This window comes from Mustelus asterias, chromosome 12, assembly GCF_964213995.1.
Source record: "Mustelus asterias chromosome 12, sMusAst1.hap1.1, whole genome shotgun sequence".
Classification (NCBI taxonomy): domain Eukaryota; kingdom Metazoa; phylum Chordata; class Chondrichthyes; order Carcharhiniformes; family Triakidae; genus Mustelus; species Mustelus asterias.
In genome coordinates, this window is record NC_135812.1 from 99,977,489 (window position 1) to 99,990,158 (window position 12,670).

The 12,670-nt window shown below is 43.1% G+C and overlaps 1 protein-coding gene across 3 annotated transcripts in view; it reads left to right on the forward strand.

The window, feature by feature from the left end:
• The window catches only part of rptor (regulatory associated protein of MTOR, complex 1), a 440,065-nt gene that overhangs the window by 311,467 nt on the left and 115,928 nt on the right, over nt 1-12,670 (forward strand). For all 3 annotated transcript variants that reach the window (XR_013499184.1, XM_078225712.1, XM_078225713.1), the window contains exon 21: nt 102-220. Coding sequence is in view for 2 of the 3 variants with exons in the window: in XM_078225712.1 (XP_078081838.1) it covers nt 102-220 (119 nt within the window). In the remaining variant the exon portion in view is untranslated. The remainder of the gene's footprint in view (nt 1-101; nt 221-12,670) is intronic.

A 12,670-nucleotide genomic window follows, 5' to 3' on the forward strand; every position in this document is an offset into this window, starting at 1 on the left:
GAGGTGAACGGGGCTAAATATATCCAGTTTAATTTTTAATCTGATGTATCAATGAGTGAATTCCCACTGATTAACTAAGGAATTGCATTTTCTCATTATAGGTGTATCATTCAACAGTGTCTACACCCAGATCTGGCGTGTTTTGCTTCATCTGGCTGCTGATCCTTTCCCAGAAGTTTCAGACCTCGCTATGAAGGTGCTCAACAACACAGCTTACAAGGTATGGTGGACAGTAGTGGCATTCGTTAAATACTGAATGAATCATAGAATCCCTACAGTGCAGAAGGAGGTCATTTGGCCCATCGAGCCTCCACCGACAATAATCCCACCCAGGTCATCTTAATGCAACAAAGATCTGAACCAACATTTCCACTACTCTTGCCATTTACTTCGTTACACATTTATCTTCTCCTCCCACTCCCGCCACACCACCTCCGATAGATATAACGCTTTGTTTGACATGTGTTCAAAGCTCAATGTTCTTGCCTCAAAATCCATATTATTAGATCAGCTTAAGGAGGGCCCCAAAAGTCATATAATGACAGATACGAGAAAACTACTGAACTGCCTGTGGGTGGATACTCCCCAAACCCCTGTTAATCTCCCTGACACAGTAAGAAGTTTAACAACACCAGGTTAAAGTCCAACAGGTTTATTTGGTAGCAAAAGCCACACAAGCTTTCGGAGCCCCAAGCCCCTTCTTCAGCCCCTTCTTCAATCTCCCTGACACCAGGGGACAATTTAGCATGGCCAATCACCTAACCCGCACCTCTTTGGACTGTGGCACGAAACCGGAGCACCCAGAGGAAACCCGTGCAGACTCCGCACAGATAGTGACCAAGGCTGGAATTGAAGTCGGGTCCCTGGTGCTGTGGGTCAGCATGCTAACCACTGTGCCTGAGAACAGTAACTGTGTAAAAGTGCCCCCTCCAGTTTCCTCCCAAAGTGTCAACTTGGTTCAGCTGATAGCAAGCTCAGGCCTGAACCAGTACGTTATGGGTTCAAACCCCATTTAATAGCTTGAATACATTAACTAGGCTGACATTTTAGTGCAGCATCGTGGAAATGCTGAGGTGAGTGTTATATAAAGGCTGCCTTTTGATTCAGGTGAATGTAAAATATGATGCATCATTTGTGTGTCTGCATTTATGTACATGATTGTATGTATGAATAACATTCATGCTGTTAAATAAAATACTTTTTAAATTATTTTTTCAATATACTGTTTATGACTAAACAGTCGTGAGATTAGCTGTTTCTAACTTAATAAAAATGCATTAAAACACATTACTATTCTTAAAGCTGAGTATCCACCCACAGGCAGTTCAGTAGTTTTCTCGTATCTGTCATTATATGACTTTTTGAGCCCTCCTTAAGCTGATCTAATAATATGGATTTTGAGGCAAGAATATTGAGCTTTGAACACACATCAAACAAAGCGTTATATCTATCGGAGGTGGACTGGCGGGGGCGGGAGGAGAAGATAGGTGTGTCTCGTAAAGAAGAAAATGGCAAGGGTAATGAAAATGTTGGTTCAGATCTTTGTTGCATTAAGTGGCATCAGTCACTTCTGTAAAATGTCTGTCTTTTGCGGAAGTTATCTCTCACTGTCCTGTATTGACATGTATGATAAAATAAATCTTGGATGTAACAGTAGCATCCCTCTGGACAGTGGTTGCTTGCATGAATGTTTCTTCGATTCCTGCCAAGGATGAAAAACCAAATCAAGGCAAGATCTCAATCAGGAAATTGCTTTCTTTCAAAGCATTCTGACATTTGATTTGATTTATTATTGTTGCATGTATTAGCATATAGTGAAAAGTATTGTTTCTTGCACACTATACAGACAAAACATACCGTTCATAGAGAAGGAAAGGAGAGAGTGCAGAATGTAGTGTTACAGTCATAGCTAGGGTTTAGAGAAAGATCAACTTAATGCAAGGTAAGTCCATTCAAAAGTCTGACAGCAGCAGGGAAGAGTCGGTTGGTACATGACCTCAGACTTGTGCATCTTTCTCCCGACGGAAGAAGATGGAAGAGAGAATGTCCGGGATGCGTGGGGTCCTTAATTATGATGGCTGCTTTGCCGAGGCAGCGGGAAGTGTAGACAGAGTCAATGGATGTGAGGCTGGTTTGCATGATGGTTGGGCTACATTCACGACCTTTTGTAGTTCTTTGCGGCCTTGGGCACAGCAGGAGCCATACTGAGCTGTGGTACAACCAGAAAGAATGCTTTCTATGGTGCATCTGTAAAAGTTGGTGAGAGTCGTAGCTGACGTGCCAAATTTCCCTAGTCTTCTGAGAAAGTAGAGGTGTTGGTCGGCTTTCTTAATTATGGTCGTCATGGGGGGACCAGGACAGGTTGTTGGTGATCTGAACACCTAAAAACTTGAAAAACTTAAAAAACATAAAGTGGCAATCATAATCAAAGCTCCTTGTTCCACTCCGCTTAACCTAGCTTCTCCTAAATAGAGAAAGTAATGAACTTGCTTCACAGTTTGGCAGTGGTGGATTATCATATTCTGATTTTAAGAATGACCTTGCCTTCTGTACAACAGCTGGCGATTAAAACTGAATCCCCCCATGCGCGAGTACACCCTCTCACTGCTGTCTGCAGACTCTATAGTGTTAGCATTCAGTCCCACAGACAATCCTCACCCAAGAACACCCCAGCCTTATTTGACAATCATTCCAAAGGATTCAATTGATGGAGTTGTCACGGGAGCACCAAGTGAATGATCATTAGAAGATTGAACTGTCTTCCGTTGTATCCTGGATGGTGGTTCAGCTGTCATGTCTGAGCCCTAATCTGAATCTTTCAGACCTGACTCTCCTTGGTTGTAGCCTTCTGAGAGCTAGGCTGAGCTCAAGAGCAGAATTTTGATCACTTACTACACCAGTCTCATCCCTCAAACTCCCATAATAGGAGCATACTCAGAAATCCCACATTGTGACCAAAGTGGGATGTCTTGTAAGGATCGCTGGTTCACCATGAATTTTGGCCTTGGGTTTAAAGCTGTCTGCGAATATATTAGCAATGATATGAGGTGACATTTTTACCTTTGGATGAGAGGCTGATCAATGAAATTATGTAGTCCGTACAGTACAAGATGCCCACATTGAATGCACGTACATGTACATCTGGAGCTCTAGAAATCTCTGCCACTTCTTTGAAAATAGAAAGACTGTCTCCAGAGATACCGTGGAGAAGATCAGAGTGATTTTCAAAATTCAGAGCTGTGGGAATCTGAGTGCTTTTACTTGTCTCTCCTTCTCTGCTTGTATGGATAAAGTTGAAATTCTACAGCTAATGAATCATTAAAATAGAAGCCTTTGTAGGGGGGAAGCTTTTGCTTTTGAACAGCTTTTTCTTGTAGGTTATTCATTTGAGCTAGAATATTGAAAATAGCTGCTGCTGATTATTTTCATTTTTGAACAATCTATAGAACATGTACTTCATGTTGTTGGAATGGCTAGTAGTATAGCATAACACGTCCTTTAAACTTCTCCGTGAGAATATTTAAAACCAACCATTTTCCCAGCAATATATCATGTACATTGTAAAAGGAAGGTAAGTATCCTCTCCTCCCCCCATCCTTGTGCAATGCATACTTACAGGTGCTTTTGCCTGGTCTAGTGCTCCTATGTATGGCTACTCCAGTGGCTGCAACATGGCTGGTGGAAGGCTGCTGATTTTCATTATGAGGGATACAATAGATAGCCTTGCAGAGGACCCTAGTCCAGCTCTTGGGCCTTGAAGGTCCAACTTTCAGACTACACAACCTCTGCGTGGGTGGCAGCAATCTGGTCGAGCTGGCTGAGACACCAGACATGGTGTTGTCAGAGTGGCAATAAGCAAGAATGATCGCTGCCATCCTGAGAGAGGGCAGCATTCCCCATGGTGCCACTGCCAATTTCTCCTGGTGGTCCTCAACAATCTGCCTGAGGGAAATTGCTGGACTGCCAGGCATGCTCCTTTGGCCACTGAGATACGCAACTCTGGCAGCATTTAGACCTCCATCTGAGCTTCCGCTGCAACACTGAGATGTCACGTGGCTTCCGTCTGTGCTGCAGTGGAAGCTGGGACAGTGGCCACCAGGAGTACAAAACCCGAGAGTGAAAATGACCTGAGAGTTTCAGGGTAGCCGTGCTGGTTAGGTGTATTGGCCATGCTAAATTCTCCCTCAGTGTACCTGAACAGGAGTGTGGCGACTAAGGGATTTTCACAGTAACTTCATTGCAGTGTTAATGTAAGCCTACTTGTGACAATAAATAAACTTTTAAAAACTTTAAACTTTGAAAACTGAAAGATAAACTAAGTATAGCGAAACCAAATCAAGTATGTTTCAATGGAAGTCGTGACTATTGAAATAGTCTCGAGTCCGTTCTTTCCGAAGCGCATAATGTGCAGTGTTTCAGAATGAGCTGTTAGCTGTAGATTATGCTGAGCCATAACTGACCAAGAAGGCTGGATGTGTTGGTTATAACTGGTCTCCACCGAAATGCTTGCAGCTTAATGCCTTTGTCCTTTCAAGAATCGTGTCAGTCAATTATGACTAAAGGAATAATGCCAGGAAGATTTCTTAGATTTCCAATGAAAGTAACACACTGCTTTTGTAGCCATTATAGAATGTAATTTAATTTATATGTGACCAAAAGAGTGTTTATTTTTGATTAATGGATATGTGCGTTTTCTCACAGCGCGCTCCCCCATCTTCCATTTTGTATCTAGCAAAGACATCAGACTGTATTTAGAATCCTAACTCTTTGGTATAAAGCTAAAGGCACAGTTCTTATATTTAGTGTTATGCACATCTGCAAAAGATCATGTCTACTGACGTATAAAAATACAGGAGAGTGACACATGCTGATATCTTTGAGCAGAGAAGAAGTTTGCTCTGTATCTGACTTGATGCAGTAGGTGGCACGAAGAATCTTCGGCCTCCCAAGCACATTTCATTCATCAGGTGAGAGAGTCATGGTCAAAGGATTTACAGCGCAAAAAGAGACCCTTTGGCCCATCGTGTCTGCGCCAGCCATCAAGCACCTATCTATTCTAATCCCATTTTCCAGCACTTGGTCCGAGGCCTTGTATGCTATGGCATTTCAAGTGCTCATCTCATTGCTGCTTAAATGTTGTGAGGGTTCCCGCCTCTACCGCTCTTTCTGGCAGTGAATTCCAGTTTCCCACCACCCTCTGGGTGAAAATGTTTTTCCTCAAATCCCCTTCTGCGGCACGGTGGCACAGTGGTTAGCACTGCTGCCTCTCAGCGCCAGGGACCCGGGTTCAATTCCCGGCTCGGGTCACTATCTGTGTGGAGTTTGCACATTCTCCCTGTGTCTGCGTGGGTTTCCTCCGGCTGCTCCGGTTTCCTCCCGCAGTCCAAAGATATGCGGGTTAGGTGGATTGGCCATGCTAAATTGCCCCTTAGTGTCAGGGGGACTAGCTAGTGTAAATACATGTGGTTATGGGAATGGCGCCTGGGTGGGATTGTGGTCGCTGAAGACTCGATGGGCTGAATGGCCTCCTTCTGCACTGCAGGATTCTGTGAAGATCTCTGTGAATCTCCTGCCCCTTATCTTAAATCTGTGCCCCTTGGTTATTGACTGGTCTACTGAGGCAAAATGCTCCCTGGTTACTGGCCCCTCTACCAAGGGGAAAAGTATCTTTCTATATATCCTATCTAAGTCCCTGATAATTTTGTACACCTCAATCATATCCCCCCCACCCCACTTCTCTGTTCTAAGTAAAACAACCCCATTTTGATGAACGACAGCATTGACTGAAACGTGGTTTAAATCGCAGTTAAAATCAAAAGGCAAGAGCAAGCATTTTAAAATTTCAGTAATTTTATTTGAAGTTTGGGAAATATATGTCATGAATTAAGAACTAATGAGGAAAAACTGCAAAGTAATTAGTGATTTGTGAAATGCTTCTGAGTGTATACAAACCTGCAGTTTTAGTAAGTATTTGGAGGGTGACAGCTAGTCTGAAAAGCATGGATGTGAGGAACCCAGCTTGGCAGACGATGCTGACCAACTTCCTACGCATTTTACCTCAGCATTTATTGAGCGTGAAAAAAAAAGAAACCTCCTTGACAACCATGGAAGCACTGCAAAAACATTTTAATCCATTGTGAGCAAGAGTAATGATGGTGCAGATAGTGGGCCATACTGTAAAAACCATCAGATTTATCGAGCATAACTATCATTAACACATACGGCGCATTTTAAAAAGCTTTGTTCTATCTGATGCATTTCTTGCTCAGCTCCTGCAAACCCATGGAAGTTTTGTGGAAGTGTTTTTTTTTTTGCATCATTTGGTTACTGATGATTGTGGCTGGGGTGCAGCCTCGATAGGCCAAATGGCCTCCTCCTGCACTGTAGGACTCTATGATCTGAAGGCGTTTGCAATTAGGCAGCTGCAGGAGGAATGCCAAGGACAGAACAACAGCTTCTGCACCGCATTTGTTGAGCCAACCAAGGCTAATGGAGAAATTCAGCTGCCCTGAGAAATTTGTCACAGTGGTTCCACAGTTCCATGACGGCGATGCGTCCTGCATGATGGTGAATCTTCTGATTCATTCACAGTCACTAATGGAGTTAAACAGAGCCATGTGCCAGCACCAACCCTCATCAGCATGTTCTTTGCCACCATGCTCTCTGATGCTATCGATCCTGATGTGGAGATGCCGGTGTTGGACTGGGGTAAACACAATAAGCTTTAGCTTGTGTGGCTTTTGCTACCAAATAAACCTGTTGGACTTTAACCTGGTGTTGTTAAACTTCTTGCTATCAATCCTGGCATTGAAAATAGATATCGCATGGACAGGAAGCTGCTCAATCTCAGACACCTCCAGTCAAAGGTTTCCAAGGACATAGAGTACGATTTCCTGTTTGCTGATGACTATCCACTAGTGGCTGGTTCAGAGCTGGATGTGCAATGTTACATGGACTTGTTCTCTGGGGCATGTGACAACTTCAGCCCTATGATCAGCACAAAGAAAACAGAAATAATACACCAACCTGCTGCAGGAAAGCCCTATCTCAAGCCCAAGATTTCAGTCCATGACCAGAACCTGTCAGCAGGTTCACTTATTGCAGCAGCACACACTCTCGATCTATCTATCTCAATGATGTGGCAAAGCAAGTGTAGCCTTTGATGGACTTGGTTCTGGGGTGAAGAGGAGTAAGGTCTGCCTACCAAACTGAAATTCTATGGAGCAATAGTCCTGCCCACTCTGCTCTAAGCATGCGAGACATGGACCATGTGTCAGCATTAATGCTGTCAAAGTCGACTAGTTTCACTAGTTGAACTCCCTTCAGAAGCTTCAGATGTTAGGACAATATGCCAGACACTAAGGTGCTCAACCATGTTGGCATGCCAAGGATTCATACCATATTGAGACAGTCCAACTAATGTGGGATGGTCATGTAGCCAGAATGCTTGTCGCTCACAACAGAGAATCGCCTGTGGAGAGATTGAGTCTGAAGTACGCTGCCATAGGAAGTGCGACAAGAACATTCTGAAGGCTTTCTGAGGAAATGGGACCCTGGGACCTTGGAGAAACATGCCCAAAATCGCTGCACCTGGTTCACCCAAATAAAAAAACATCCAGCCTCCTTTAAAAGCAAGCACATGTCCAAAGCAGAGACAAAACACAAGGAGCGGAAATCCCAAGCCATCAACTTAACCAAAACTCAATCGTCTGTGGTATCCTGTCCTATTTTCTGCAGAGGTTTCTGGGAGCAGATTGGCCTTAGCAAATACATACCCAGAACCCTACCAAACACTCCAAATGATGAATGTGGCCATCTTTGCCTTGATACACGGACAGCATAACACTGATCTGAAGAACGTTGAAATGTTTATAAAAATGCTGGGACTGTCCACATTTCTTGATATCACGGCATGTTTAAATTCTATTTTATGGTCATTAGTATGCTTTTTGTATTAGTCTTCCATGGGATGTGAGTGTTGCTGACAGGCCAGCATTTGTTACTCATCCCTAGTTGCCCTTGGTGGTGGTGAGCCACTGGTCTCCGTGTGGTATAGTTACACCACAGTGCGGTTAGGCAGGGAGTTCTGAGATTTTCACCCAACAATAGTGAAGGAACAACAATATAGCTGCAAGTGAGGATGGTGTGTGGCGTGGAGGGGAACCTGCATTCATCTGCTGCGCTTGTCTTTCCAGATGGTCGAGGTCATAGGCTTGGAAGTTGTCACTGAAGGAAGCTTATTGCAGTGCATCTTATAGATGGTGCACATTTCTGCCAGTGTGTGTTAGTCATGGTGGCAGTCAATATTTAAGGTGGTGAATGAGTGCCAACCAAGTGGGTTATTTTATCCCGGATGCTGTCGAGTTTCCTGGAGCTGCACTCATCTAGGCAATTGGAGAGTATTCTATCGCAACCCTGACTTATGCCTTGTTGATGATGGACAGGCTTTGGGGATCAGAAGGTGATTTGCCTTCCAGAGAATTCTCAGCCTCTAACCTACTGTCATAGCCACAGTATGCCTACGGCTGCTCAATTCAATTTCTGATCAATGGTAACTCCCAGGATGTTTATGGGGTTCCAGCCATGGCGGGCGGTCGGGTTAGATTCATTCTTGTTTCGGATGGTCATTGCCTGACACTTGCCACTTATCAGCCCACGCTTGAATATTGCAAGCAAATGTGGACTATTCTAGTATCTGAGGAGTTTTGAGTGGTACTGAACACCGCATTCATCAGTGAACACCCCCACTTCTGACCTTATGATGGAGATAGATCATTGATGCTGTTGAAGATGGTTGGCCCAAGGACAGCATGCTGAGTAACTGCTGCAGCAGTGTCCTGAGACACTGATGATTGACCTTAAACAATTAAGGCTATCTTCCTTTATGCAAAATGTAACTCCAACCAGTGGAGTGTTTAACCCCAGTTCCAATTTTGCGGGGGCTCCTCGATGCCTCACTTTATCTAATCTGGCCTTGATGCCAAGGGTAATCACTCTCCCCTCACCTCTGGAAATGAGTCCTTTTGCCCATATATAGACCAAGGTTGTAATGAGGTCTGGAGCTGAGAGGCTCTGCTTTTGTTAGTAATAACTCATCCCAGCCATCGCTGGCACTCATTGATAATTTAGGTTGAAATAATTGATCTCCATAATATTAGCCACTTTGCCAGTAACCCATTTATAGGCACAAATCTAGATTTGAATTTAATACTGAACTGGATTTGCTGAGTTGTCATTGGCTTCCAAAATTAATTATTATCTATTCTGATTCCAGACTTGAATCTAACAAATTAGTTAGATTATAAATAGCTGTAAATGTCTCAACAACATAATTGTTCTAAGTAGTTTTAAAACATCTGAAAAAATAATCAGACATTTTAAAAGCTGATTTTAAATAATGTAAGCATGACGAGAGGCAGATGATAGCAGCTTGCCATATTTGACTGCTCGATAACTTTTAACTAAAAATATGACATGAGATGAATCCTCTTGATACTTGGCTTATTGAATTGGGTAGATCATAGAATCCCTACAATGAAGGAGGAGGCCATTAGGCCCATCGAGCATGCACCAACCGCACTCCCACCCAGGCCCAATACCCATAACCCCACATATTTGCCCTGCTAATCCTTCTGACACTAATGGTCAAATTCGCGTGGCCAATCAACCTAACCCGCACATCTTTGAAGTGTCGGAGGAAACCCACGCAAACACAGGGAGAACGTGCAGACTCTGCACAGTCAGTCACCCGAGGCCGGAAATGAACCCGGGTCCCTGGTGCTGTAAGGCAGTAGTGCTAACCACTGTGCCGACCTTGTCTGAAAGTTTATTGATATATGTGTTCAGGAAATGATTTTTACTTGTTGATGTGGATGTAGTCCAACCACTGAATTTTTAGAAAACATTTAATAACTTCCTCACCAAATAGGAGGATAAATAGTCATAGATTATTAGCCAAATTGGGGAGGCAGTGCCAGTAGTTGTAGTTAAGGACGCTGAGTCTCCCAAGGATTGGTTGTATATCTAGATTGCAGATAGTATTGGTAAAAACATGCAGATTTGCAGTAGATAGTCCGAGGTCAGTGTCATTTAAATGTGGGAGACTGCTGTCTTGTTCAGCACAAAGAAAAGGTTGACTTGTTTATATTGCAGCTGTAAAATAATGGAGTGCTTTTTGCTTCTTGAAATCCATTCCATGTTACTCCTGTGAACGGAAGAATTTTTTGATGTCAGTTCATTACAACCAGGTGAGGAGGGGTAGAATGGTTCCACTCCTTTTGTTTGATGACACAGTTTTCTTTTTAATTTACAAGAATATATTTGCCAATTCTGTAAATGCTTACCCGTGTGTGCTGTAATCATAAAATAATCACTTGGACAGGTTTTCTTGGGTTTAACAAAGAAAGACGTTAATTTTATTGTACTTGCACTAATGTGGGTAAACTAATAAAATATGTACCAAATTCCCCCCACATGCGTGTACATGCACATGCACGCACGCGCACTCTGGTTCATTGCTCAGAAGTTGGTAGGTGGTCCTGTTGTCTCAGTTTAAAGTTTCAGCTAGTTAATTTGGTCATTCCTCTGGGACTCACCTGATGAAGGGGCAGCGCTCCGAAAGCTTGTGGCTTATGCCACCAAATAAAACTGTTGGACTTTAACCTGGTGTTGTGAGACTTCTTACTGACGATGGTGTTGAGCAGAATTTCTGTTTTCTAAATGTCTCTATCGCAGAAGGTATTCTGTTGGTTGGCCTCTGTTTCAGTGGGAATGGCTAGAAGCTTGCCAGGAAGCAAGGGGAGAAAGGGCAAGGCTCAACAGCTTCAGCTACCTCTCCTCAGTTCATCAGCATCTCAGTATGCACTCTGCAAAATCTGTCGCCTTTATCACACATAAAGGGGTTGGCCAGTCATGTGATTTGCTCTCTTCACTGTTGACTGTTGTTAAGGCTGTTGTTCACATTATCCAGAAGAAACTTGGTTAGCTCATACCTGCAAAGTTACCTCATCCATTGTCTCATGACCCAAGTGATTAGATTTAATATCCCGTCTTCAACAGTTGAATATCAGATGCTTGACTTAATACCTTGATAACAGGACTGAAGATGGTGTATTTCACATTCTTTGAGAGTTCACCATCTCTGGTGGGGTTTTCGCAGACCTGGTGTCCCCATCCTAATGAAGTAGATGGTGGACAGCATAGTCATGTAAATTGGGGCTGTGATTTCCAGTCACACTTCTATTGTTTTAAAAGGTCTGTTCTTAAAAGCTCAAGTACAAGTTTCAAACCAATGAATTAAAAATCACTGACATACATACTTATTCATTGAACCCTCTTGTTTAACTGTTAGTGTAATTTGGGCGGCATGGTGGCACTGTTGCCCCTCAGCGCCAGGGACCCGGGTTCGATTCTCAGCTTGGGTCACTGTCTATGCGGAGTATGCATGTTCTCCCTGTGTCAGCGCAGGTTTCCTCCAGGTGCTCCTGTTTCCTTCCACAGTTCAAAAGATCATAGAATCCCGACAGTGCAGAATAAGGCCATTTGGCCCATCGGGTCTGCATTGATCGCAATCCCACCCAGGCCCTATTCCCATAATCCCATGTATTTACCCTGCTAATCCCTTGACACTAGGGTCAATTTAGCATGGCCAGTCAACCTAACCCGCACATCTTTGGACTATGGGAGGAAACCGGAGCACCCTGGGGAAACCCACGCAGACAGTGACCCGAGGCTGGAATTGAACCGGGTCTCTGGCGCTGTGAGGCAACAATGCTAACCACTGTGCCACCGTGTTGTCCCTAAGATGTGCTGGTTAGATGGATTAGTCATGTTAAAATTTCCCTCCATGTACCCAAAAGGGTGCCGGAGTGTGGCGACTAGGCTATTTTCACAGCAATTTCATTGCAGTGTTAATGTAAGCCTACTTGTGATACTAATAAAATAAACTCGAAACAAATTTATGCCTTATTCTGGACTAAACTTTCCCATGCCTTTTAAGACCGTGTATCCATCTTTGCTGCTTTTCCTTCAAGTCTGAAAAGCAAATGTTTTCTCTGTGGCTCAATCCCCTGATATTGGGGATTGATTACATTGCTTTTTTCAATACTACCTCAATGATTTGAATGGTTTTCTTTTGACTCTGAGCAGAGGCGGCCCCAGTGTGCAGGGTTCGATCCGATCAGGCTACTGCACCATTTGCTATTTAGAATTTTATCTTGCTGCTGATTATAATTGATTAAAATCTGCTAATCTAACATTTTGAACTTTGACTTTCTGGAACACTGTATGAAATACCAACTGCTCGACCTGTTTGATGTTTCTTTCCCGTCTCCGCGGATATTAATTTTGTTGAATGTTATTCCGAAATGAAATGGCATTTTTTGAAAGGAGTGCAGAAATGGAATTTATATGAATAATTTAATTTTTAGTTTTCACTGAAATTTTGAAAATTCTGGAAGAAATATTGTGCACGGTGCTGAGCTTCTCGGCCTGCATAATGTCAAAATCATTTAAACAGGAAAATATTGCTGCTCAGAATCAAACCCCTCCTGGAAATAACCTTTGTGAATTAGCTATGCTTACCAACTAATTTTCAAACTAAAAACACCAAAATCACTTGGTGTTTTCATAATTCTGATGAAGCAAAATTATATTTATGTTAAAAACTCCT